This window comes from Anolis sagrei, chromosome 3 (genome assembly GCF_037176765.1).
Source record: "Anolis sagrei isolate rAnoSag1 chromosome 3, rAnoSag1.mat, whole genome shotgun sequence".
NCBI classification, from domain to species: domain Eukaryota; kingdom Metazoa; phylum Chordata; class Lepidosauria; order Squamata; family Dactyloidae; genus Anolis; species Anolis sagrei.
In genome coordinates this window covers 165,355,503-165,382,603 of record NC_090023.1, presented here as the reverse complement: position 1 = coordinate 165,382,603, position 27,101 = coordinate 165,355,503, and the positions used below count along the sequence as shown (strand labels likewise).

General features: G+C 41.1%; 1 protein-coding gene across 1 annotated transcript in view; it reads left to right on the top strand.

Moving 5' to 3' along the window:
- ANK3 (ankyrin 3) overlaps positions 1 to 27,101 on the top strand; it is a 719,992-nt gene that overhangs the window by 49,692 nt on the left and 643,199 nt on the right. The window contains exon 2 of the mRNA XM_067465652.1: positions 1,545 to 1,583. Coding sequence (XP_067321753.1) covers positions 1,545 to 1,583 — 39 coding nt within the window. The remainder of the gene's footprint in view (positions 1 to 1,544; positions 1,584 to 27,101) is intronic.

Below are 27,101 nucleotides of genomic sequence, written 5' to 3'. Positions count from 1 at the left end.
ATCTCCAAATCAAGAAAGGTCCCTTTTCTGTTAGGAAAAAGGTAGCTAATAAGCAAGAACAAATCCCCAGCCCTTGACTAAAATGTACAAAGTGCAAAAACGGTAATTGTCTACATCATGCAGTAAAGGTGTACAGCCTCAGGAAACAAAATGATGAACTTTGAATGAATGAGCTGAGCTGATGAATTAAATAAAGGTGATAAGCATGACTTTTGACTATATAAAATTATTGCTTCATTTAAGACCAGTGTCGTGTGCTCTTGAATTTTCGTAGTTCTCCAAGGCTTTAGGTCTCCTGTATATTCTTAAATATAATCCGATTATCAAACTAAGGCCCGGGAGCCGGATGCGGCCCTCCAAGGTAATTTACCCGGCCCTCGCTCAGGGTCAGCCTAAGTCTGAAACGACTTGAAGGCACACAATAACAACAACAATCCTATCTCATCAGCCAAAAGTAGGCCCACACTTCCCATCGAAATACTAATAAGTTTATATTTGCTAAAATTGTTCTTCATTTTAATTATTGTATTGTTTCTAATTGTCTTTTGCACTACAAATAAGATGTGCAGTGTGCATAGGAATTCATTCATTTTTTTTCAAATTATAATCTGGCCTTCCAACAGTTTGAGGGACTGTGACCTGGCCCTTTGTTTTAAAAGTTTGAGGACCCCTGATCTAGAGCTTCTCCTTTTCATGTTTCTTGCTCATTTGGGATTATTCTTTTCTGTTTTACCTTCTAACCATGTTACAATGGTTATGTACATTATATATTTTAAATTCGTTTTGAACTCATGGTTTTCTGTGCCTCTTGTAAAGTGTTGTACCTCTGCTAGTAGGCTTTCAATGAAGTGTTGCCAGTGCAGGAGCCAGTGTATGTGGATGAGATGTTGTAGGTTCCAATATTCTCATCTTTCCTGTAGCTACAATAAGGCAAATGTTCCCACTTCCTCTCCACCCAGCAGATAGCTGGAGATGGCTATTAGGAGAGGTCCTCTTTTCTTCTTAGGCCTACGAGGGAACCCTGCGGTACTCCGCTCGTCACTCCTTTCCAGGATGAAGAGGAAGCATTGGTGAGCACCCTCTGGGTTTGTCCATTTAACCAATTACAGATCCACCTCACCGTAGTTTTGCCTAGCCCACATTGGACTAGTTTCCTTGCCAGAAGGTCATAGGGGACCTTGTTGAAGGCCTTACTGAAATCCAGGTATGCTACATTCACGGCATTCCCCGCATCTACCCAGCTTGTAACTCTATCAAAAAAAGAGATCAGATTAGTCTGGCATGACTTGTTTTTGATAAATCCGTGTTGACTATTAGCGATGACCGCATTTGTTTCTAAGTGTTTGCAGACCACTTCCTTAATAATCTTTTCCAGAATCTTGCCTGGTATCGACGTGAGGCTGACCGGACGGTAGTTGTTTTGCTTTTCTACTTGTTGCTGTTCTCACCTGTTACTCTATGTGGATTTAATGTTTTTCTTCAACCAGCAAAAAGGTGTTTTTTCTTTCTTTCTCTGAATTAAAATTCTGTTTTTTTATTTCTAGATTCATCACATACGCTATCCATCTGGAGGTCCTAGAAAGGTAAATATATATATAAATATATATTAAAGCATTGGTACCTATTTCTTTTCAATATTAGAAATTCCACATAAACTAAAACTTTCATGACAGGAGACGGGAGTCCATCAGCACCTCCTCCTAAGTTTGCCTTTCCAAGAAGCCTCAAAGACATAGTAAACAATACCTCCAAGCTCCATTCCAACAAGGCAGAACAGAAAGATATTATGGTTAATAAGCAACAAATGCCACTGTGATATCCATCAGAACAAACAGATGTCCAGTTTTGTATAGGTTTATCCACCAAAGTGACCAAAGCTGTCTTTTCCCCAGTCTGAAATGGATGTTGGTAATCTTGTCTCATCCAGGAACCTCTGGGACTAGGAGGCCACCACATACTTCAGTCCCTTGCCCAGAATGGAATGCCAGAAATTGGCCATTAATTGGATAGCAACTATAAGAATGGTGAAAAAAGTCATTGATTTACACCAGGCATGAGCAAACTTTAGCCTTCCAGGTGTTTTGGACTTCAACTCCCACAATTACCAACAGCTGATAGGCTATTGGGAATTGTGGGAGTTGAAGTCCAAAACAGCTGGAGGGCTGAAGTTTGCCCATGCCTGGTGTACACTGTATGATTGGGCTTTGCTGAAAGCAAGGACGTCAGCTTGGCATGGAATATATATTTGCTTCTGGATTATGTGGGGAGAAGGCCTTTGCATGAGGCATTTTAAGTAATAGAAGACCATGATATATTACTGCCACATTCATAACTTTGTGTGATAATTTCATAAAATATTGCTATAAGGATGCCCTAATCTAATTTATTCAATTTTAATAAGCAAGAACTATATGTCAGTTATTTTATGTTGTTGCGCTTGTATATTATATTTATTTACTTATATGTGAATGAGCTATGGTCTAATTCAGGAGTCCTCAAACTTTTAACTCAGAGGTTCATGGTACTTCAGATGGTTGAAGGACAGGACTATGGTTTGAGAATAAAAATGGATGAATTCCTATTCACACTGCACATATCTCATTTGTTAGAGGAAAAAATCAAATAAAAATACAATATTTAAAATACAAAAGCAATTTTTTCTAACATAAACTTACCAGGATTTCAATTGAAAGTGTGGTCCTGGTTTTGGCTGAAGAGTCAAGTTAATTGGGATTGTTGTTGTTGTGTGCCTTCAAGTCGTTTCACAAGTCTTCCCAAGCAGGTGAACTTCGAATTGAATGAAACATGCAGAATAATCACAGGATGTCTTAAACCTAACCTATTGATAAACTCTACAAGCTAGCTGGCATTGCCCCCCTACCATGTGCGTCAGGAAGTTGCTGCTAAATAAGGTTGAATACTGTGAAAGCCATCCACTGCATGGCTATCAGTCTCCTCCCAGTAGACTCAAATCAAGGAAAAGCTTCATGAGAACCACCACTTTCTTAACATTCCCCCAGCAACAGCAAGAATATCCCTCTTGGCAGCTAAGCCAGGAAATCCCAGTTGGATTCTCCCTCCCCCCCCCCCCCCAAAGGGTCTGCCTCCAGGGGCAAACCAAGAATGAACAACTTGGAAGTCCCTGGACAGGCTCAGAAGTGGAGTGGACAGATTAAAAGACAAGCTGGCAAAATGGCACTACCTAAAAGAATCCTCCACCTTGTACAACTGTGAAGCAGAACAGAGAAGTCCGCATCTGTATGCTTGTCCGCTATGTCCTTGCTCATGTAAAGAGGAAGAATTGCTTGAGGCTGCTACAGACAATGCGGTCGCTGTTGCCCATTTTTGGTCAAAAGTTATTTAGTGGGGAAACAGAAGGGTCGTTCTACCACATGTGGTGGTCGTGCCCAAAAGCGAAGGGATACTGGAAAGAAGTACAAAAAGAAGTACAAAAGATACTGAAGATCAAGATACCCTGGAGACCAGAGATATTCCTACTAGGAATGCAGGACTTAGAAATCGACCAAAACTCGGACAAACTGATGTTTCTGATGATGACAGCAGCCAGAATCTGCTATGCGCGGAAATGGAAACAGGAGGAAATCCCGGATGAGGACGAACGCCTAACGAAGATACTAGAAATTAAAAACATGGATCGACTCACCTCTCTAATTTTAAGGAACAAAGGCATCAACAGAAAAGAAACAAACTGGGAGAAGGTGTCAGAATACTTCAAAGAAAGAAACAAGAAGATCCTAACAGATTAACAAGACAAAAACCACTGAGAATGAAAGATAAGGAAAAGAGAGGGAGAAAGGAATAGATATGAAACTGAAGAAGATGAAAGAGGAAAGGAGGAAGAGGAAAAGAAGAGACCCTTAAGATGATACCAGGAAGTCACAAGCTTTTAATCTTTTTCTTAATCCCCCCCATCACTACCCCAACCCCCCCTTTTTTCTTTTCTTTCTTTCTCTTTTCTTTCCTGTCCTCTCACCACCTTTCCCACTGCTCCCTCCCCCATCACTCCCTGACCACCTCTCCCAAACCCCTTTTTGCTTTTAATCTCTTGTGAAAAATTTAATAAAGATTATTTTTAAAAAAAGTTATTTAGCCGCTTGTGCTCCATCTATTTTTATCAGTTTTATACTAATTTATGCAATACTTTTGATACAAAATTAATATATAAAATAAAGTCATTTTAGATTTAGAACAAGCCTATCTAAAATTTAGGCCGGGGGCTGGGGGCCGGGTAAAGGTCCTTGGAAGGCCACATATGGCCTTAGTTTGGGGACCTCTGATCTAAGTGATATGCAATTTCAGCTCCGCTAAAATTGTGGGTTCAGGGCCTGGAGTGTCTAGCTTTCCAAAAGGCCAAATAAGACACAAGAAGGCAAAATCAGAAGTTTATTCTCAATGGCCAGAGAGGATGTCAGAGGAGAAAGCACTCCAGAGAACTGACATTCGGCAATAATGAACACTGAGCATTTTTATTTCATTTGGTAGCTATTAAAGAAACCCACACCAGTTTCTGATTAATTCAGGAACTGTCTGGCTGTCTGTCTGTCCTATGTGGCTCAAGATTTTGCCTGATGCCATCGCTAGTTGACTCTTTGTGGTGGCAGGAAATTTAATAAAGTCTCAGCCTCTGATTGGGAAGGAATGTGGTGTAGTAATCACCAATGGGCTTTTTTTAAATGGACTTTATGGTTTGGCTCCAGTGGATGCAATGGTGTTAGTCCAATTTTATGCTCTGTTGTGTACTTTAAGTTTCAAAAGAATTAATATGCTGAAAACATTGGAGTTTTTCCTCTGTTTTAATTTGATATCACTGGAAAATCTCTTGAAAGTACAGAACAATTCTCGATTCCATCTGAATGAGGGAAAGTTATGCTAAACTCAGTGGGTCTAAAACATAATTTGGTTAGATTGTGTCGGTTGCATTGTACTTCCATTGAATGGCTCTTTTTAAAAATAGAACTGCTTTCCTGTCATCTTGGATTTAGGAGAAGAGTTTTTACAATGCGGCTACAAAAAAGGTTGATCTGAAAGAACTCAACATGCTGAATTTTCATGAGGACTGTATTAAAAGGCTAATCCCTGAGAATATTATCTCCAAGGCTCTGTTCTGTTTCTGCATGAATTTTCCCCAATACAATTAATATTTTTAATGCTTTTTCCCAAGAAGAAAAATGCATAAATATTTCTAACATTTAGTTGGAGCTGAAATATGAGTTATTAATATGCATGTGCAGGCTAATACAACGATGTTGTCTAGTTCGTGGTAAGAAAGCTACAAAATCTAACGAAAATGCACTTCTAAAATTGTGATCACTTGCTGATAATACAGCTTGAGCATCTCTTATCCGAAATTCCAAAATCTGAAATATGGGCATCTGAGTAATGACATTTTTGTTTTCTGACAGTTGAGCGTGCTAGATTTAGTCTTTGTTTTATTATGCTCTACTTATTTTTTTAACCTCTGCATTGTATTTTATCAGGAAAGTTTTACTTTACATATTTCAAATGCATATTGCCCAGATATATTTTTTTATTATCTGGGCAATAATTTTTTTTATAAAAAAAAATAATTATTTTTTTAAAAGACTGTTGTAGTCTTGCAGGGTTCCTGATATTTATTGGTGCTGCTTATATCCCCATACCAAAAAAGGGAAATGCTAAAGAATGCTCAAACTTTCGTACAGTGGCTCTTATTTGTCATGCCAGTAAGGGAATGCTCAAGATCCTTCAAGGAAGACTCCAGCAATACATGGAGCGAGAGTTGCCAGATGTACAAGCTGAGTTTAGAAAAGGCAGAGGAATGAGAAACCAAATTGCCTTGAAGTGGCTGGGTTGACCTTGAAGGAGCTGGGGGTGGTCATGGCCAACAGGGGGCTCTGGCGTGGGCTTGTCCATGAAGTCACAAAGAGTCAGAAGCAACTGAACAAATAAACAGCAAAATTAAAATCAGAATGAAAGATGCGCAATGATACTTTTTCTATATCTCTTTTGCTAAAAGCAAACCAACAATTTACAATGATATTAGAAAAGACAGAACAAGAGGCAGCCTATGGACCAGTTCTCTTAGCAGTTGTGCTGGTATGGCTGTACCAGGAGCTCCAAATTTATTTGCTTTGTATTAAATGTTTGACTGCAGTCCTAGGTTTCAGGGGTTCTGCAGAAAGGTGGCTTCCTTTGGTTGCAGTCGTAGGGCAAGTCACCTGTCCATCATCGTTTGTTGCAATCCAGAGCAGGGAACGAGGCCCTAAGATAACTATCCACCACACTTGGCTGTGAAAAACAATCCTTTTTTATTGAAGAAAAATGGTTACAAAATAAAGGGAAAATGCAAGTCAAAAGCCACAGCAAAATCAGCAAACATGAATTTAAATGGACACAGCAAAACCAAAAGCCTCACTAGGAAATACTGGAAACTGTTAGCAACCCACTAACCGTACTTGATATCCTAGAAATCTTCCCAAACTATGGCCAGGGAACCGGGAGAACTGCCAAGGTCTTCATCAATTCTGAAACGATGCCTGAACTGAGACAATCAGTCTGGCGTAATGCAATTAAAACTCAAGAATTGGTTCCGTGAACCGCCCTTCTTTTTTGAAGCCAATGTTTTTAATTCTTGAATTCGGGAGGATCGACGCAAACTGAGTGATTTACTTCTGTCTTCCCAAATTTGGCCCCTTCTGTTGTCATTACAGTTAACAGGTGCAGAAGGGAGGGAAAGTTCAAAGTCTCCCTCTGAAACATTCTCATGAACACTGGTACTTTCATTTTCCAAATCTACAGAAGTTCCTTCCTCACTAATTTCAGGAACATTGGCATTTTCCAAACCTACAGCAGTTTCTTCCTCACTAATTTCAGGAGCATTGGCATCAAAAGGTACATTTCCACTAGCATCAGTAAATATACCTTCATTAGCATCAGGAGGAACAAACAGAGAATCAGGTTCAAGTTCAAACTCAGGCTGAACCCCAACATCGTTGGGTTTTGGTTCCGCCCCTTGCTCAGGGAAATTGGGAAGGGAAGGGAGCCATTTTTAGTTAGTCTCAGCAAGGAAAGCTAATGTACAGGATGTGTGCAAGCTTCCCCTGTACAAAAGCTTCAACCTTTAAGACTTTCTGGGGAGAACAGTCTTAAGAGCCTCCAAATATTCTAAAGATTTCTGGGGAAACAGCCCTAAAGCTTTGAAGAATTTCAGAGGGTGAACAGTTTGAAAGACCAAAGAACTCCAGCTGGAGAATATCTAAGCCTTTACTGGTAGGTCCACTCGGTGCTTCGAGACGCAGTTCAACCCGGTAGCGGAGCCCACATCAGTAAGGGTTAGATTACAGTCAGCCTTGGAGAAGTTAAAAAGGGGATTTTCCTTTAAAGTAAAGAAGAAGTTATTGAAGACAGTTGCCTGTCTTTTGTGGGCAAGTTTAGGAAGCCACCAGTTGCATAAAAGCCTGGAAACATTTGGTTAACTTTATTGAAGACAAGAAGGGTTTCTGTTTGATTGTTTATTAATAAAGGACTTTGTTATACTTCACAAGCCATCTAAAGATAATTTGTGGTGGAAAACCTCTGAGAACTTCTCCTTGGGCCCACTGGCTTCCCGCTGGGCAAAGGTTGTACGTCCTGTTCTAAAGGAAATTCTTTACAGGCCCAGCGTGCGACAGAACAGCAGTTTTGCCTGGTTCCTCTGTGTGTGTTTATGTACCTTCAGATCCCTGATAACTAAAAGAAACCCCATGAATTTAATACAGTTTTTTTAAAAGACAAAGAATATTCTTTCCCAGTTCCTTCACCATACAGCACTATGTACCGATAGTCACGGGTGATCTTTCATCCAAGTGTTATCCAGGGTTGACCTTGTTTAGCTGCGTAGACCAGACAGAATGTGACGCCTTTGACTATTTAGGCCTCTATTGTTATTTAAATTAAAGTGTTTGCCCATTGGGTACTTGAGGCTTCTCTTGTAATGGAAGTAGGAACATATCTAATCTCGAAGAAAGTGATATTTTGTAGCATTTAATTTCTTTGATTTCTCATTTATTCATATTATGTGAATGTTTTGATTATTTATTGATATCAATAATGTAGCAATGTTATGAATCTTTAATATTATGATGTTCTCTGCATTGATGTTATGCTAATATGCTATCTTTGAATGCCTGGGCTTCACAAGTGAGAAGACTTAATATTTGATGGCGATAGCTTACTTAATAAGATGAACGGTTTGCATGGGGAGATGTACCTCTGTTTCCTCTACTTTCCTGAAAAGAGTAGCTTCTGAGAATAGATAATATGTCTCTTTATGTTTTTGTATATTTGAAGTACGTATTTTTAAAACACAATTTTTAAAATAGAGAGCCATCATAGGGCAGTGGTTTGAACGTTGGACTACAGCTCCATATACTTCATCACATACTTTCAGCCCCATAAAATTCCAAGATCGTATCTCCTTAAGTCAGAAATTATTAGAATCATAGAGTTGGAAGAGACCTCATGGGCTATCCAGTCCAACCCCCCACCAAGAAGCAGGAAAATTGCATTCAAAGCACCCCCAACAGATGGCCATCCAGCCTCTGTTTAAAAGCTTCCAAAGAAGGAGCTTCGACCACACTTCAGGGCAGAGAGTTCCACTGCTGAACAGCTCTCACAGTCAGGAAGTTCTTCCTAATTTTCACATGGAATCTCCTTTCTTAGAATCATAGAGTTGGAAGAGACCTCATGGGCCATCCAGTCCAACCCCCTGCCAAGAAGCAGGAAAATTGTATTCAGAGCACCCCCAAAAGATGGCCATCCAGCCTCTGTTTAAAAGCTTCCAAAGAAGGAGCCTCCACCAAACTCTGGAGCAGAGAGTTCCACTGCTGAACGGCTCTCACAGTCAGGAAGTTCTTCTTAATGTTCACATGGAATCTTCTTTCTTGTAGTTAGAAGCCATTGCTTTGTGTCCTCGTCTCCAGTGCAGCAGAAAACAAGCTTGCTCCCTCCTCCCTATGACTTCCTCTCACATATTTATACATGGCTATCATGTCTCCTCTCAGCCTTCTCTTCTTCAGGCTAAACATGCCCAGCTCTTTAAGTCGCTCTTTATAGGGCTTGTTCTCCAGACCCCTGATCAATTTAGTCGCCCTCCTCTGGACACATTCCAGCTTGTCAACATCTCATTTCAATTGTGGTGCCCAGAGTTGGATGCAATATTCCAGGTGTGGTGTAACCATGGTGGAATAGAGGGGTAGCATGACTTCCTTGGATCTAGACACTATACTCTTTTTGACACATAATGCTCTTGAGCCACGCGTCCCCCATTCTGTATCTTTGCATTTCATTTTTTCTGCCAAAGTGGAGTATCTTGCATTTGTCACTGTTGAACTTCATTTTGTTAGTTTTGGCCCGTCTCTCTAATCTGTCAAGATCGTTTTGAATCCTGCTCCTGTCCTCTGGACTATTGGCTATCCCTCCCAATTTGGTGTCGTCTGCAAACTCGAGGATCCTGCCTTCTAACCCTTCATCTAAGTCATTAATAAAGATGTTGAACAGGACCGGGCCCAGGACGGAACCCTGCAACACTCCGCTCGTCACTTCTTTCCAGGATGTAAATTTGTATGAGGGAAAGCAAGGGAAGAAGAAGAGGAAAGGAAGGAAAGTGGGAATCTGTGGCCCCCCGATTCTGGCTTATTGCCCAGAGAGATTAGGAAAGCCCCCACCTTAGAAACCTTCAAGAAGGGTCTTAAAACCTGGCTGGTGGTCAGTTAAAACATTCACACCTAGCTCCAACAGACAAGAGTCCTCCCCCCCCCCCCCGGTCATTCCACATATATATAACCCCCTTTTTCCTAATTCCAACAGACCTCACTACCTCTGAGGATGCTTGCCATAGATGCAGGCGAAACGTCAGGAGAAAATGCCTCTAGAACATGGCCATACAGCCCGAAAAAACCTACAACAACCCTGGCTTTTCCGTTGTGCCTTCGGAGAGTAGCCACAAAACCACACACTATTGCTCCCTCAACGTTTCTGTTCCTGGAGTACACTTCCCCTGCTTGTATGAAGGCCTGTTTTTTACAACCCCGTTTCTTTATGAGCTCTCCCTTACAATAATCTGCTCCTCTTTTATCTCACCCTGAGTTTTAGCATTTTATCTTGCACATGTGGCCCGCTCATTGTCATTGTGATTGTAGATATTGTATTTTTATATTGCTTGTTGTATTCATATGTTTTATGTATTTCACCGTGTTGTCATTTGTGTCTTTGGTTTTTATTTTATTGTAAATTGTTGTTTGGGCTTGGCCTCATGTAAGCTGCCCCGAGTCCCCACTGGGGGAGATGGTGGTGGGGTATAAATAAAGTTTATTATTATTATTATTTGCTAGTGTATACATAAAAAAGAAAAAGAAAAAGTAATTTTCAAAATTCTGCATTTCCTTGTTCTTTCACATGATAGTATCCTTTCATTTGTTTGCTGAACTGTTGCCTCTTTTGTACTATAATTTATTTTAATTAATTTTTTAAACAGACCATCTCAATCTCATAGATTGAAATTCACTTGGTGACTTACATCTTCATAAGTGGGAAATAGATTTGAGCGGTTGCACAACATCTATGTTCAGCAAGGGGCTTGTTCTGGTACAGCTGTACCAGGAGCTCCAATTTTGTTGCTTTGCATTAAAGGTTTGTTTACAGTCCTAAGTTTCAGGGACTCTGCAGATAGGTGGCTTCTTTTGGTTGCAGTTATAGGGCAAGCCACCTGCCCATCATCATTACGTTTTGGTCCTTCCCCTTGCTCAGGGCAATTGGGAAGGGAAGGGAGCCATTTTTCAGTCAGTCTCAGCAAGGAAAGTCAATGTACAGGACATGTACAGACTTCTCCTGTACAAGGGCTTCAACCCTTAAGATCTCCCGGGGGAGAACAGGCTTAAGAGCAAAAGGATTCCCAAGGATTCCCAGGGAAACAGCCCTAAAGCTCTGAGGAATTTCGGAGGGAAAAACAGCTTTGAATATCCTTAGATATTCTCCAGCTGAAGTGACTACAGGCCTACTGGTAGGTCCACTCGGTGCTTTGAGACGCAGTTCAACCCAGTAGTGGAGCCCACATCAGTTAGGTTTAGGTTCACAGTTAGCCTGGGAGAAGTTTGGAAAGGGATTTTCCTTTAGAGTAAAAGTAACAGTTAGAAGCCACCAGTTGCACAAAAGCCTGGAAGCATTTGTTTAACCTTTTGAAGACAAAAGAAATTTCTGTTGATTGTTCACCAATAAAAGACTTTGTTATATTTCACAAGTCCTCTAAAGACTGTTTATGGTGAAAATCCTTATGAATTTCTCTTCGGGCCCCCTGGCTTCCTGCTGGGCTAAAGTTGCACATCCTGTTTTAAAAGCAATTCGTTTCAAGCCCAGTGCGACAGAACAGGGCTGCTGCTATGTTACTATGTAGAGGAGCCAGCAAAGTGACCAATGCACAACAGAACCCACTTTGGTGGCACTCAATTTACAATGGGAGTGATGCACAATTGTAACTGATTCCCAATAGAGAAACATTGCGGAAGTGGGCTGATCAACACAGGGAACCAATGCACAATAGAGCATGAGCTAGGGAATGCTGATGCATCTTGGTAGAGCCCAATGCACATTGAGATGCTCTTGCCAGCATCCCATTATGCATCTTTTCAATTTATTGGCAGGATTCATTAGTGTATTTGCTACATAGCTATGTATATATAAAGATATGTTGCCTAGACCATAGTATAGAATTCCAGCCATAATTCGAATTCCTTGTAATGATATGCATAGATATCTGGGTTAGGATTTCTCTAAATAAGTTACAGCAATTTTGATTCCCCTGTAACTATCTCCCTATTTATGAAACAGCTGTTCTACAAAACAGCTAGTAATTCCAAGCATTGTTATTTCCCATGGCTTCATTTGTCTACACAGCAGAAATGATTAATTCTGTTCTGGAAATGCAAAGTTGACTGGGCTTTCTTCCAGGCATCCATTATGTAAACAGTTTCTTATAGCTCTGCTAGTTGCATTGGAGTGGGGTAGAGAAAATAAATGCATCTTGACTGGGAATTTCTTGAAACAGTCAGCTGAGGACAAGGATATTTCCAGTTCTAGATGAGCTCAGTGCTTTCAGTAAAATCCAGAAAGGATACAGCAGCAGGATGGTGAGGTATTAAGATTGACTGAATGGATGACACTTTCTAGTCTCTCTTATTCCTGAACATTTTTTGAGTATGGAGAACTGTTCATAAATCTTTGGCACTGCTACCTCAAGCCTTAATTGCATAAATATGTGTATATTAAATAAATGGAAGAGATTGCTTAAAATATGTATTTCTGAAATTGTGGAGTGTGCAACAAACTAAAATTATGCTAGAACATGACTTATCTTTTTATAAGCTGAACTAGCTGTCCACAATAATATTTGTGTGTTATTGTCAACTTGTGAGTTATATTAATTGTATTGTTTATTTTGTTTATTGCTTCTTATTTTTGATGTGTTGTTGGGATTGGCCTCATGTAAGCCGCTCTGAGTCCCTTGGGGAGATGGTGGCAAGGTATAAATAAAGTTTTTTTATTATTATTATTACCTGGCCATGCATTGCCTCTGTTCAAAAGCTTCCAAAGAAGGAGCCTCCACCACACTTTGGGAAAGAGAGTTCCACTGCTGAACGGCTCTCACAGGAAGTTCTTAATGTTCAGATGAAATCTCCTTTCTTGTAGTTCGAAGCCATTGTTCCACATCCTAGTCTCCAGGGCAGCGGAAAACAAGCTTGCTCCCTCCTCCCTATGACTTCCTCTCACATATTTATACATGACTATCATGCCTCCTCTCGGCCTTCTCTTCTTTAGGCTAAATATGCCCAGCTCTTTAACCCGCTCCTCTTAAGGCTTATTCTCCAGACCCTTGATCATTTTAGTCACCCTCCTCTGGACACATTCCAGCTTGTCAATATCTCTTTTCAATTGTGGTGCCCAGAATTGGTTCTATCACAGTCTTCCTCTTTTCCTAGTGCTTTCCATATTGCCATTAATGGGATGAAATATGAGGGGTATTTTTTAAGTAAGGTCCGTTTTGTTGTAGACACTAGTAGTCCGCGTGCATACCACAACGAGCGTGTGCATTGTGTACCCGCATGCCTCGGGAACAACTGTGCAACCGCTCTGTAGCTAACCTGTACGGTTTTGCTCTATGCTTTTAAAATGTTTAAGACTATCAAGCCACCCTCTGCATGTGAGGTCCGCTCAGTGATACGGTTTTTGTCAGCAAGGAACCTGCCTGCTGCAGAAATTCATTGGCGGGTGAGTTGATAGTCAAACGTTTTTAAAGCACAGAACAGAACTGTACAGGTTAACTACAGAGCGGAAACTGAGCACAGTTGTTCCCGAGGCATGCCGGTACACGACGCACGCGCTCGTTGTGGTATGCGCATGAACTACTAGTATCTACAACAAAACGGACCTTACTTAAAAAACAATGTACAAGCATTGTTGACTTTTCCAGAGTCATGTTTTCTATCTATGTTGTATACATGAGTTAATTGCAATATCATATTTTCCATGAACTCCTGTGTATACTATTTCTGTAGATGAAGATTTCAACATTTATTATGCAAAATGTAAATTAATACAGAAAATGAATCTCCTTTCTTGTAGTTTGAAGCCATTGCTTCGCGTCCTAGTGTCTAGGGAAGCAGAAAACAAGCTTGCTCCCTCCTCCCTGTGGCTTCCTCTCACATATTTATACATGGCTATCATATCTCCTCTCAGCCTTCTCTTCTTCAGGCTAAACATGCTCAGCTCCTTAAGCCGCTCCTCATAGGGCTTGTTCTCTAGACCCTTGATTGTTTTAGTCACCCTCCTCTGGACACATTCCAGCTTGTCAATATCTCTCTTGACATGAAATGTCAAGAGATGAAAAGAAAACAGGGAGAACCATCAAAAAAGAGGAATGAGAAGAGGTATGGAATAAGAAATTAAAATACACAAGTGCAATGAACCTAAAAGAAATTTGGATCAAAATAGCCCATAGATGGTACATAACCCCCCATAAATTAGGTAAATATTATTAAAACGTCAATTCAAAATGCTGGAAATGCAGAGAAATTGAAGGAACATATTGCCATCTATGGTGGACATGTAATAAAGCAACAAATTATTGGAAGAAGATCCAAAAACCCCTAGAAGAGATGCTTGGAATTGATATACCTAGAAAACCAGAAATCTTTCTACTTGGAATGCACAATCTAAAAATTGACAAAAACAAAGACAAAATACGATTCATATTATTAACAGCAGCTAGAATTTCCTATGCAAAACATTGGAAAAAAGAAGAACCCCCAGAAGAAGAAGAATGGCTGACAAAAATTCTTGATATAAGAAATATGGATAAACTGAAATATCTATTATCTCAAAAGAAGGGCTCGCCAAAAGAAGAGACAGATTGGAAACAAGTGACAACATATCTAATGGAGAGAAAAACATGAAAATAATCATTTAAAGAAGAGAGAACAACGGATAATACGAAAAGAGGGAGAAAAGATAAGAACGAGACAAGGAAAGAGAAAGGAAAAGGAAAGAAGCTCATAGAAGATACCGGGAGGTCAAGAATTCTACACTTTTATCTGCTTTGAATCTTTTACTTTATTTTCCTTTTCTCTCTCTTTCTCTCACTTTCTCTATCTTAAATCTATCTACCTATCTGCTTACATCCCCACTCATCACCCTTTAATCCCCTTACTATTCCCTATTGCCCACCCCCTTTTTCAGATTAACTATCCCTACTCCTCCCTATCTCTATCCCCTACCCCCTCTATCTCTATCCTATCTCTGTACTTGTTCTGGTACAGCTGTACTGGGAGCTCCAATTTTGTTTGCTTTGCATTGAATGTTTGTTTGCAGTCCTAAGTTTCAGAGACTCTGCAGATAGGTAGCTTCTTTTGGTTGCAGTTATAGGGCAGGCCACCTGTCCATCATCATTAGGTTCTCTAGTCCCACCCCCTTTTTGGGTTTAGAGAAGGAAGGGAGCAATTTTTCGGTTAGTCTCAGCTAGGAAGTGAATGTACAGGACGTGTACAGACTTTCTCCTGTACAAAGGCTTCAACCCTTAAGGCTTCCCATGGGAGAACAGTCCTAAGGGCATCTAAAGATTCCCAAAGTTTCCCAGGGAAACAGCCTTACAGTCCTGAGGAATTTCGGAGGGAATAACAGCTTCAAACATCAAGAACTCCAGCTAAGTGACTACAGGCCTACTGCTAGGTCCACTAGGTTTTGAGACGCAGTTCAGCCCGGTAGTGGATCCACATCAGTCAGGTCTAGGTTCACAGTTAGCCTGGGAGGAGCTAGAAAGGGATTTTCCTTTGAAGTAAAGCAAAGAAACAGTTAGAAGCCACCAGTTGTTTGAAACCTGGAAGCATTTGTTTAATCTTTGAAGACAAAAGAAGTTTCTCTTTAATTGTTCACCAATAAAAGACTTTGTTTTATTTAAGCTCAAGCCTTCTAAAGACTGTTTAATGGGAGAAAATTCTCTAAGGGCTTCTCTTCAGGCCCCCTGGCTTCCCGTTGGGCTAAAGTTGCACATCCTGTTTTAAAAGCACTTCGTTTCAAGCCCAGCGGCGACAGAACAATACTATTTATCTAAACATACTGATATTTTAGCATACTTATGCACTCTGTTTTTAAATCAAATAATGATTATTTTTAAAATGTTTTTAACCAATATTTGATTTCATCTGTTAGCTGGGAAAAACTAAAGGCCACTTTTAGCTAATGCTAGAAGTCCTTTGTCCGTTCATAGACAACCTGTAGGATTGAGATGTGATCTTGTAGATGTTAAGCAACTACAGAAACATGTGGAATGGCTTCCTTTATGAGATATATCGGTAAATGAAAGTTGCTTTAGAACCATGATTGTACCTTCTTATAAAAGATTGGATTCCATTGATTTTTCAAGAGAATTAAACTGCTTAGTCATGCGACATCACATCTCACTCTGTTGTGTGATTCAGAGTGAATCACCAAAGATGAAAAAATAGTAGCAATTCCAAAAAATCATTTTGTGTTATGAAAAACTCATTTACCAATGTAAATATTATTCCTCTGCTTTGGCTATTTTGTGTGCTCACGGAATATAGTCATTTGGTAAAATAAACAAGTTTAAACATTAAAGTTCCACATTACATGGTGTGGATTAGACTAAATTGGTTGAGTGAACATTTTTGTTTTCATTCCGTTTCCTAATACAATTTATTGGCATCCACAGGAGCCATTTCTACAGTGCTGGTAATTTAGTATGTCTGGATAGTCCCCCAAGTGGCTGCATGCGATCTGCACAGATTGCTTTTATTAGAAATAGTAATGAATGCCGCTGTTTTAAAAACATGCATATTTTTCTGCTTCTAAGTTATTCAATAGTTTTTACATGGACCAGGAGTTTAACATTAACCCCCAAATCCATCCTCAAACTCAATCCATGTATGTGTTTTGCTTTTACGATTCGTGCTACTTCATTCGGCTTTTATGTGAAAGATAGCTGTTGAATATAAGCAGGTTAATGGACCATAGGACAATGTTTTGTATATTAAACTTTAATATCTCTGCCTGACATCATGCTGCTCAAAGTAATGTACTTTGCAACAACAAATAAGCCCGCCACAGCTGCTGTAGTAGTCCATAAAATAAAACTCTGTATTTGCTTATAGAAGTCTTTGATCCAGTTCAGCCCAGCCATTCTTACTGAGCAGGATGCAGAAAGCTTATTTTCCTGTTTGGTAAAACTGTGAATTCTAAATGTGAATTCCCCAGGACAGGTTAGACTCTTCTATTCTAGAGATGGACACTGGGGCACGTGTGGCCAAAAAAACAGCAGAGTGTGATCGAGATGGCAAAAGTTATTCATGATGAAGAACATGTAATCCAGGAGATGCTACAAGCTGCTTTTGCCAGAGCCTGCTGGGAACGTATAGGCTCTGCCCCACCACTTCTTTCTTTCCAGATCATATAATCATAGAGTTGGAAGAGACCTCATGGGCCATCCAGTCCAACCTAACTCAATGTATACATTACAAATACACATTGTCAAGACCCAGAAGCCTTAAACAATGCCAGACACAAAATAAAGGTTCAAAACACAGCTTTATTGCATATAAATGGACCTACAAAGCACTTAACCTCAGTGCTAAAGATCTCAGGAGTGATTTGGCATCAAAAAGAAGTTACAAGAAACAAAAATATAATCCGGATTATAGCGCTGCCTTATAATCCGGGTTAAATGAAAGGTGAAGCAAACTGCTTAAAAATCGAAATGGCACAAAAACACAGTCACAGAAGCAGGAAAAACATGGTTTCAAAACTAAGAAATGTTTCAGTCACAAAGATATTAGAGTTCAAAGTCCAGAAAAGCCAAAAGCGTAGTCAAACCAGTCCGCGGTCAATCCGTTGGAAAACAAGGCTGGAATGCTGGAAGCACCGAGGAAACAGAAATTCAGGAACACACGAAGCTGTAGCCCAGGACCCAAGGTTGAAAGAAAGTTTGCAGCACAAAGAATTATGTCCTATAAAGACACTTTGCCTTCTGCGACTAGATGTGCAACAGAACCCACTTTTATCTCAAAGATCTCCCTCAGAGCTTGATGAGCTCCCCACCCTCTCGTCATCGCTATCAGCTGCCCCCCAAGCCTGCAGCTGAGTGCCCATCCCTCCACCTCTGCCAATTACTGTCAAGGTTCAGATCCTACTAACTGTGAGCATATGGAACAATGATGGCAAGCATAGTTGCCTATCAGAATAGGTTTAGTGATCACTGGCTTAGGATCTATATCTTACAATATTACAATATTGTAATAATTGTGTGCGTGAATCCAAGTTTGTATACATTGAACTATCCGAAAGCAAAAGTGTCACTATCACAATTACCTACGTAGATGGTTTTTGTTGCAGTCTGGATTTTTGTATAAAGAATGCTCAGCCTGTGTGATAGTGTAGCACTGAGCTGCACCCTTCAAACGGATCTTTGTCATCCTGGTTGTCTGGATGTAGTCAACCTGTTGTACATACATCAGAAAAATCAAATATTTGCAGGTATTTAATGTGTCCTACTCCCCAGTGGCGCAGTAGGTTAAACCCCTGTGCCAACAGGACTGAAGAATGATGTAGGTTCGAATCCAGGGAGAGTGCAGATGAACTCCCTCTATCAGCTCCAGCTCCCCATGCGAGGTCATGAGAGAAGCCTTCTACAAGGATAGTAATACATCAAAAAACATCTGGGTATCCCCTGGGCAACGTCCTTGCAGACGGCTAATTCTCTCACACCAGAAGCAACTTGCAGTTTCTCAAGTCGCTCCTGACACAATTTTAAAAAGTGGCCTTTTAGGCAAATTTCAAATATGCCTTAGTGTGAAAGAGAGAACAGTAGGCTAAGATTAGCAGATTAGCTTTCCTTATTCTGCCAGAGCTTGTTGCTTGGTAGGGGATGAGAATACTGCTGAGAATATTGGAAATGAAGGAGAGAATTAGAACACATTAGGAAACAATGACCATAATATGTAAACTTTAAAAGCCACGAGCATGGTTTAAAAGACAGTTCAATATAATTACATCCTTTTAAGTTCCAAAAATAGATATCTATGCAGAACAATCATCATGAATTAGTTGATTGAGTATCAAGCAATCAGCCCCATGCAAATAAGGAAAGCCTTTAATCAAACCACCACGATCTTATATAAATATTATAGAAGTAAAACAAATCAAAAAGTTTTATGCCCCTTATTTGCAAATCTGTCTCATTTCATAGAAGACAAGTGCCAAGTCAGGGACATGAGTACAGTGGGTGTCAGCGCAGACTGACCTCTGATTTAGAATTCCCTTTTCCTTTTTTTTTTCATTTTGAAAAGTGCAGACAGTTTCATAGGCCAAGGAACAGATTGCACTTGTCTGTAAAAGAAAAGCTATCCAGGCATTGCAAAATAGTGTCCTTGTATCTACGGTGTGAGCCAACATAAATGGATTGTTAATATTATTGTGAGACAGACACAATAAAGATATAAATGCAAAGTACTTTTATAGACAGCTCAGTCCTGATCCCTTTCAACTTACTGGGCCAGATTTTACCAAGGATACAGGATATGTCCATGTCTCAGTCCTCATTTGTTGGGATCCTTCAATTTAAGACTCCTTGCACAATTTCTACTCCACGCCCCTTCTTTTTGATACCTTTGAGTCCCACCTAATCCAGGGGTGCCAAACTCATTTTCAACGAGGGCCACACCAGCCTTCAAAGGACCGTTTGTAATTGTAAGACTATATAAATGCAACTGTGTTACCCTGGCCAGAGAAGCAGATGGCGAAAACAGAAGAACGGCCTGCCTCAGGGGAGCGTGCTTGCTCCATCCATGTTCAACATCTACACAAATGACCAGCCACTGCCAGAAGGGACAGAGAGTTTCATCTATGCTGATGATTGTGCCATTACCACTCAAGCAGGGAGCTTTGAGATGGTTGAAAAGAAGCTCTCCGAAGCTCTAGGTGCTCTCACTGCCTATTACAGGGAAAACCAACTGATCCCTAATCCATCTAAAACACAGACATGTGCCTTTCACCTTAAGAACAGACAAGCATCCCGAGCTCTGAGGATCACCTGGGAAGGAATCCCACTGGAGCATTGCAACACACCCAAATACCTGGGAGTCACTTTGGACTGTGCTCTTACCTACAAGAAGCACTGCCTCAACATCAAGCAAAAAGTGGGCGCTAGAAACAACATCATACGAAAGCTGACTGGCACAACCTGGGGATCACAACCAGACACAGTGAAGACATCTGCCCTTGTGCTATGCTACTCTGCTGCTGAGTATGCATGCCCAGTGTGGAACACATCTCACCACACTAAAACAGTAGATGTGGCTCTTAATGAGACATGCCGCATTATCACAGGGTGTCTGCGCCCCACACCACTGGAGAAATTACACTGCTTAGCCGGTATTGCACCACCTGACATCCGCCGGGAAGTAGCAACCAATAGTGAAAGGACCAAGGCAGAGACATCTCCAGCTCATCCCTTGTTTGGGTATCAGCCAGCACGTCAACGACTTAAATCAAGACATAGTTTTCTTAGACCTACAGAAACACTCGCTGGAACACCCCAGCAAGCGAGAGTCCAAAAGTGGCAGGCCCAAACCCAGCACCTCAATCCATGGGTGATACCAGATGAGAGACTCCCCCCTGGGCACACAGAAGACTGGGCGACTTGGAAGGCGCTGAACAGACTGCGCTCTGGCACCATGAGATGCAGAGCCAATCTTAAGAAATGGGGATACAGGGTGGAATCCTTGGCATGCGAGTGTGGAGAAGAACAAACCACAAACCACCTGCTGCAATGCAACCTGAGCCCTGCCACATGCACAATGGAGGACCTTCTTGCGGCAACACCAGAGGCACTCCAAGTGGCCAGATACTGGTCAAAGGACATTTAACCAACTACCAAGTTTGCAAAATCTGTGTTTTTTTTTTCTTTTTCTTTTTAATCTGTGTGTTTGTTTTGTTCTGTTAGAATTGTAACACAATGGTATGGTTGCTGATGACACGATAAATAAATACCCTGGCATTGAAAACCTAATACATTGTGCTATATAAATGAATGAATGAATGAATGAATGATTATCTCTCTATATAAAAATGCTCTGTGCGTAATGAGTACCTTAAAAACAAAAGAACCAATGAACGAAATCACACCAAATTTGCCAACAAAACATCTCACAACACAGGGAGTGACCATCACTCAAAAAATTATGATTTTGTCATTTGGGAGTTGTAGTTGCTGGGATTTATAGTTCACCTACAATCAAAGAGCATTCTGAACTCCACCAACGATGGAATTGAACCAAACTCGGCACACAGGACTCCCCTGACCAATAGAAAACACTAGAAGGGTTTGGTGGGCCTTGACATTGAGTTTGGGACTTGTAGTTCACCTACATCTAGAGAGCACTGTGGACTCAAACAATGATGGCTCTGGACCAAACTTGGCACGAATGTTCAATATGCCCAAATATAAACACAGATGGAGTTTGGCGGAAATAGACCTTGACATTCTGAACCCCACGAATGACAGAATTGGGGCAAACTTCCCACACAGAACCCCCATGACCAACAGGAAATACTGTGTTTTTTGGTGATCTTTGGTAACTCTTCTGACGACCCCCTGGTGACCCCCCCCCCCCGGGTCTTGACTTCCCAGGTTGAGAAATGCTGCCTTAATGGCACCCAGTCCAACTGGGTGCAATATTCCTGCTTCTTGGCAGGGGGTTGGACTGGATGGCCCATGAGGTCTCTTCCAACTCTTTGATTCTATGATTCTATGAACTCCCTTCACCAGGGCAAGAAAACATAATCAAAGCCCTCCTGAAAAAGGGCCATCCAGCCATTCACACACACACATGTATGTATATGACAGATGCAGTATCAAAGATTTGAAAGGGACCCCTAAAGGACAATGATATGTTGCATCTCCACATCAACACTGACAAAGAAACAGCAAGAAATATTGTTTACCCACAAGCATAAAAACATTACGTATATTAGAAAGCAACACTTTCTCATTACTTTATTTTCCAGATCACCAGACTGGGCCACAGCAATGTGTGGCAGGGGACCGCTAGGTATTAAAATATGCGTTGAACTGTTATTGAAAGCTTAAAACACCTCCCAAATGAATATAGCATGTAGGCCTTGGGTTTGACATATGTGCTCTGATCCAATCTTATTTTAAAAGTGTCTGTCCCATTTCTATGGCATCTTTTTCTTAGGATGGCAGCATTCCTTGATGTACAATTTCATGTAAATAGCCTCTGACTGTCTGTCTGTCTATATCTGTTGTGTGTCTTTGGCATTGAATGTTTGCTATATATGTGTACATTGTAATCCTGAGTCCCCTGTGGGGTGAGAAGGGCAGAATATAAATAGTGTAAATTTATTTATTTCTCGTGTCAGGGCAGCTAGTCAATTATATTACATCTCTAACAGAACAAAGCAAACAAACAGAGAAAATACAAAATGTGTGAGTTTGGTAGTTGATTAAATGTCCTTTGACCAGTATCTGGCCACTTGGAGTGCTTTTGGTGTTGCTGCAAGAAGTTCCTCCATTGTGCATGTGGCTGGGCTCAGGTTGCATTGCAGCAGGTGGTCAGTGGTTTGCTCCTCTCCGCACTCGCATGTTGAGGATTCCACTTTGTAGCCCCATTTCTGAAGGTTGGCTCTGCATCTCGTGGTGCCAGAACGCAGTCTGTTCAGCGCCTTCCAAGTCTCCCAGTCCTCTGTGTGCCCAGGGGGGAGTTTCTCATTTGGTATCAGCCATTGGTTGAGGTTCTGGGTTTGACCCTGCCACTTTTGGACTCTCGCTTGCTGAGGTGTTCCAGCGAGTGTCTCTGTAGATCTTAGAAAACTATGTCTGGATTTAAGTCATTGACGTGCTGGCTGATACCCTAACAAGGGATGAGCTGGAGATGTCTCTGCCTTGGTCCTTTCACTATTGGCTGCCACTTCCCGGCAGATGTCAGGTGGTGCGATACCGGCTAGACAGTGTAATTTCTCCAGTGGTGTAGGGCGCAGACACCCCGTGATAATGTGGCATGTCTCATTAAGAGCCACATCCACTGTTTTAGTGTGGTGAGATGTGTTCCACACTGGGCATGCATACTCAGCAGCAGAGTAGCACAGCGCAAGGGCAGATGTCTTCACTGTATCTGGTTGTGATCCCCAGGTTGTGCCAGTCAGCTTTCGTATGATATTGTTTCTAGCACCCACTTTTTGCTTGATGTTCAGGCAATGCTTCTTGTAGGTAAGAGCACAGTCCAGAGTGACTTCCAGGTATTTGGGTGCGCTGCAATGCTCCAGTGGGATTCCTTCCCAGGTGATCTTCAGAGCTCGGGATGCTTCTCTGTTCTTGAGATGAAAGGCACATGTCTGTGTTTTAGATGGGTTGGGGATCAACTGGTTTTCCCTGTAATAGGCAGTAAGAGCACCTAAAGCTTCGGAAAGCTTCTGTTCCACCATCTCAAAGCTCCCTGCTTGAGCAGTAATGGCACGATCATCAGCATAGATGAAACTCTCTGCCCCTTCTGGCAGTGTCTGGTCATTTATGTAGATGTTGAACATGGATGGAGCAAGCACACTCCCCTGAGGTAGGCCATTCTTCTGTTTCCGCCATCTGCTTCTCTGGCCCTGGAACTCAACAAAAAAGCTCCTGTTTTGTAGCAGGTTTCCTATGAGGCAGGTGAGGTGGTAGTCCTTTGTGATATTATACATTTTTCTCAGGAGGAGGCGGTGAATAATAGAATAAAGAAGAATAGTGTAAATAAATAATGAATAATAAATAAGTACTCATAAGATAACCAAGTCATTCATCCAGAGAAAAATAGGAGAAGAATTGGATAATGCTTGGTATCTGCATTGTTTTCCCAGAGGATTGCAGAATACTTGAAATGACAATTTCATACTCCTTTGCTTCCAGGAAAAATAGAGAAGTTCTTGAGGGAATAAAGAATACTGACAGCTTGTGATGTTTATGTTTGTTTACTCATAATATGTAAGTTAAGCATGTGGAGGGCAGGCAAGCACCAGATGGTGCTAGCTTTTAAAGTGGGATCAGCTTTCTCAAAAGTCAGCAGTGTACACTTGCGGGGTGCCCTAGCTAACTGCAAAAGGTAATCGCCATATCCTCCTACATTTCACAGATGAAAAGCAAGGCCCCAACAGTGCTACCAGAGTGTGGTCAAGGTGGAAAAAGTTGTGAATGAGGAACAACACACAGGCTAGGGGGGACTGCAGTGTTTGCTACAGGAAGGGCCGCATTCTGCCACTGTTTCCCCCCCTCTCTCCTGCCACTGACTTATCTATTTTGACCTCAATTTGCAGCAATTGAAGAAAGCAAAGAATAAAGGAAAAGAGTGGGAGGAGAAAGAAACTTGGGTATTTTAAAAGAATATGAAAAAGAAGGATGGCAGAGGATTAATTAGAACCGCCAAATTGGGATAGGTGGGGGCTTTGTAAAATTTAGATGGCCTTTATGTATTCATAAACTATTTCCATTACTTCCAAAGAAGGAGAAAATGAAAGAAAAAAAAGGAAGGAAGGAAAGAAGGAGAGAAAGAGGGAGAGAAGGTTGGCTAGTCTATATAAATAAAAATGTAATGTTTGTTTGTGGGATTAATATAACTCAAAAACCACTCTGTGAATTGACATCAAATTTGGACACAATCCATCTATCAGGCCAATGAGTGACCGTCACTCAAAAAAAAAATGATTTTGTCATTTGGGAGTTGTAGTTGCTGGGATTTGTAGTTCACCTACAATCAAAGAGCACTCTGAACTCCACCAACGATGGAATAGAACCAAACTTGGTACACAGAACTCCCATGACCAACAGAAGGGCTTGGTGGGCATTGACATTGAGTTTTGGAGTTGTAGTTCACCTACATCCAGAGAACACTGTGGACTCAAACAATGATGGATCTGAACCAAACTTGGCACGAATACTCAATATGCTCAAGTGTGAACACTGGTGGAGTTTGAACACTGGTGGAGAAGGCTGAGAGTAGATATGATAGCCATGTATAAATATGTGAGAGGAAGCCACAGGGAGGAGGGAGCAAGCTTGTTTTCTGCTTCCTTGGAGACTAGGACACGGAACAATGACTTCAAACTACAAGAAAGGAGATTCCATCTGAACATTAGGAAGAACTTCCTGACTGTGAGAGCCGTTCAGCAGTGGAACTCACTGCCCCGGAGTGTGGTGGAGGCTCCTTCTTTGGAAGCTATTAAACAGGCTGGTTGGCCATCTGTCAGGGGTGATTTGAGTGCAATATTCCTGCTTCTTGGCAGGGGGTTGGACTGGATGGCCCATGAGGTCTCTTCCAACTCTTTCATTCTATGAAAATAGACCTTGACATCTGGGAGTTGTATCTGCTGGGATTTATAGTTCACCTGCAACTGAAAAGCATTCTGAACCCCACCAACAAGAGAATAGGGCCAAACTTTCCATACAGAAACCCCATGACCAACAAAAAATGCTACGTTTTCTGGTGGTCTTCGGCGACCCGACTGACATCCCCTCACACCCCCCCCCCCAGGGGTCCCGAACCTCAGGTGGAGAAATGCTGCCTTAAGGCCATCCAGTCCAACCCCCTTCACCAAGACAAGAAAACATAAAAACCCTCCTGAGAAAGAGGCATCCAGCCATAGATATAGATAAATAAATATGATTCAAACACACACATATATATGCCAGATATAGTATCATAGATTTCAAAGGGACCTCTAAAGACAATGCCATGTTGCATGTTCCAGAGTAGGCAAACCAGACAATCTCTACATCAACACTGATAAGAAATACACTGTTTACCCACAAGCATAAAGAAATTACATATATTAGAAACCAACACTATTTTCCAGGTCATCAGACTGGGCCACAGCAATTATTTTATTTATTTATTTATTTACAGCTTTTATATTCTGCCCTTCTCACCCCGCAGGGGACTCAGGGCGGATTACAGTGTACACATATATTGCAAACATTCAATGCCAATTTTTGACATACAACATACACAGAGGCTATTTAACTTTTTCTGGCTGCCAGGGGAGCTGTCACTTTCATCGTCCATCTGCGACACTGATGAAGTACTTCCGCATTCCCTGCATGTTTTTTTGCTGGAGTGCTTTGCTGGAGTCTTTTTTTTATGGCCTCATAAATTAGTTAATTTAGCCTCCCCACACTTTAAGGTGGTACCTAATTTTCCTACTTGACAGATGCAACTGTCTTTTGGGTTGCAAAGGTCAACAACAGGCTACACAATTGGTTGGAAACCCACTCCAACCCGGGCTGGCTTCGAACTCATGACCTTTTGGTCAGAGTGATCTTAATGCAACTGACACTCAGCCAGCTGCGCCAGCAGCCCGTGGCAGTGGGCAGCTAGTTCTCAATAAAAACATTCTCAATATTGAAACTGCAGTTTGCTAAATCCAGTTGTTACTTTCAACTAGAACAGACCCACTAAATGAATGAGACATGCATTCATTTGCCAAGGCCTATGGATTTAATGGGTTTGCTGTAGCTGAGACAAACAAATACGTTTATCCTAATAAAAAAACAGAACAAAGACATCACCGTTTTACTTGCAAAAAAATCTTTTAACATATTTTAATTCTGCAGAATTTTAAAGTAATTTGGAAAAAAAAAACCCAGATAGCATTGTTAATTTGAATTGTAACCTGCAGGGGATAATTAGGATTGAGGATGCTCTGCAATATGATCAGTAGTGCGAGCTAACGAAATCCAGGTACCGAGGCTCTTCTTTTTGCAGTCACCTCCATCTCTAGCTATTAGTTATGCAAAATAAGCTCTCTGCTCCCTTGATACAGCACGCTTTTAAGCTTTTTGCACTTCTAAGGAGGAGCATTTCTCCATATTAATATTCACAGTCATGGTTATTTAAATATTTGTACAGCCACCCATGAAATAATATATATATGTGAGTGGAGACAGAACTACACGCAGAATGACAATTGCAGTGTTGTTATATTTTGGGGGGGAAAATCCCCAGTCATTACCATTCATAACTTATTCAGTGCATCAAGAGATTAATAATCAGCCTAAGTTAATCAGTGCATCCTGTCACTTATTAATCTCTAGAAATTCCAACATTAAGTACAGTGTTTTTAATGCAGTGGCTGCTCTTTTCTCCTTATCGTGGTGTGATAATGAGCTCGAAGCGGTATAACTGGACATGAGAGTCCAAAGGGATTGAGGCAATTGCTGGCAATTTGCAAAACAAAACAGTACATCGTTTCTAAAATGTGTACTTAAAAAAACAAAAACAATATTCAGTGGAATTCCTCTGCTGCTTTCCATTATCAACCCAAGGATAGTCATTAGTGTTGAAGACCGCTCATAGCCATCTGAGATTAGAAGCAATCTCAAGTATCTAATGTAGATTGTTTTTCCCATCGGATAATGTGCAAGAAATTGCCTGCAAGAAACCAAGAGGAGATGGTTGTTGAGATACAGATTCTTTCCGTATTGAGAGAAATGCTACCCTTCTTTTCCCTTTGAGACA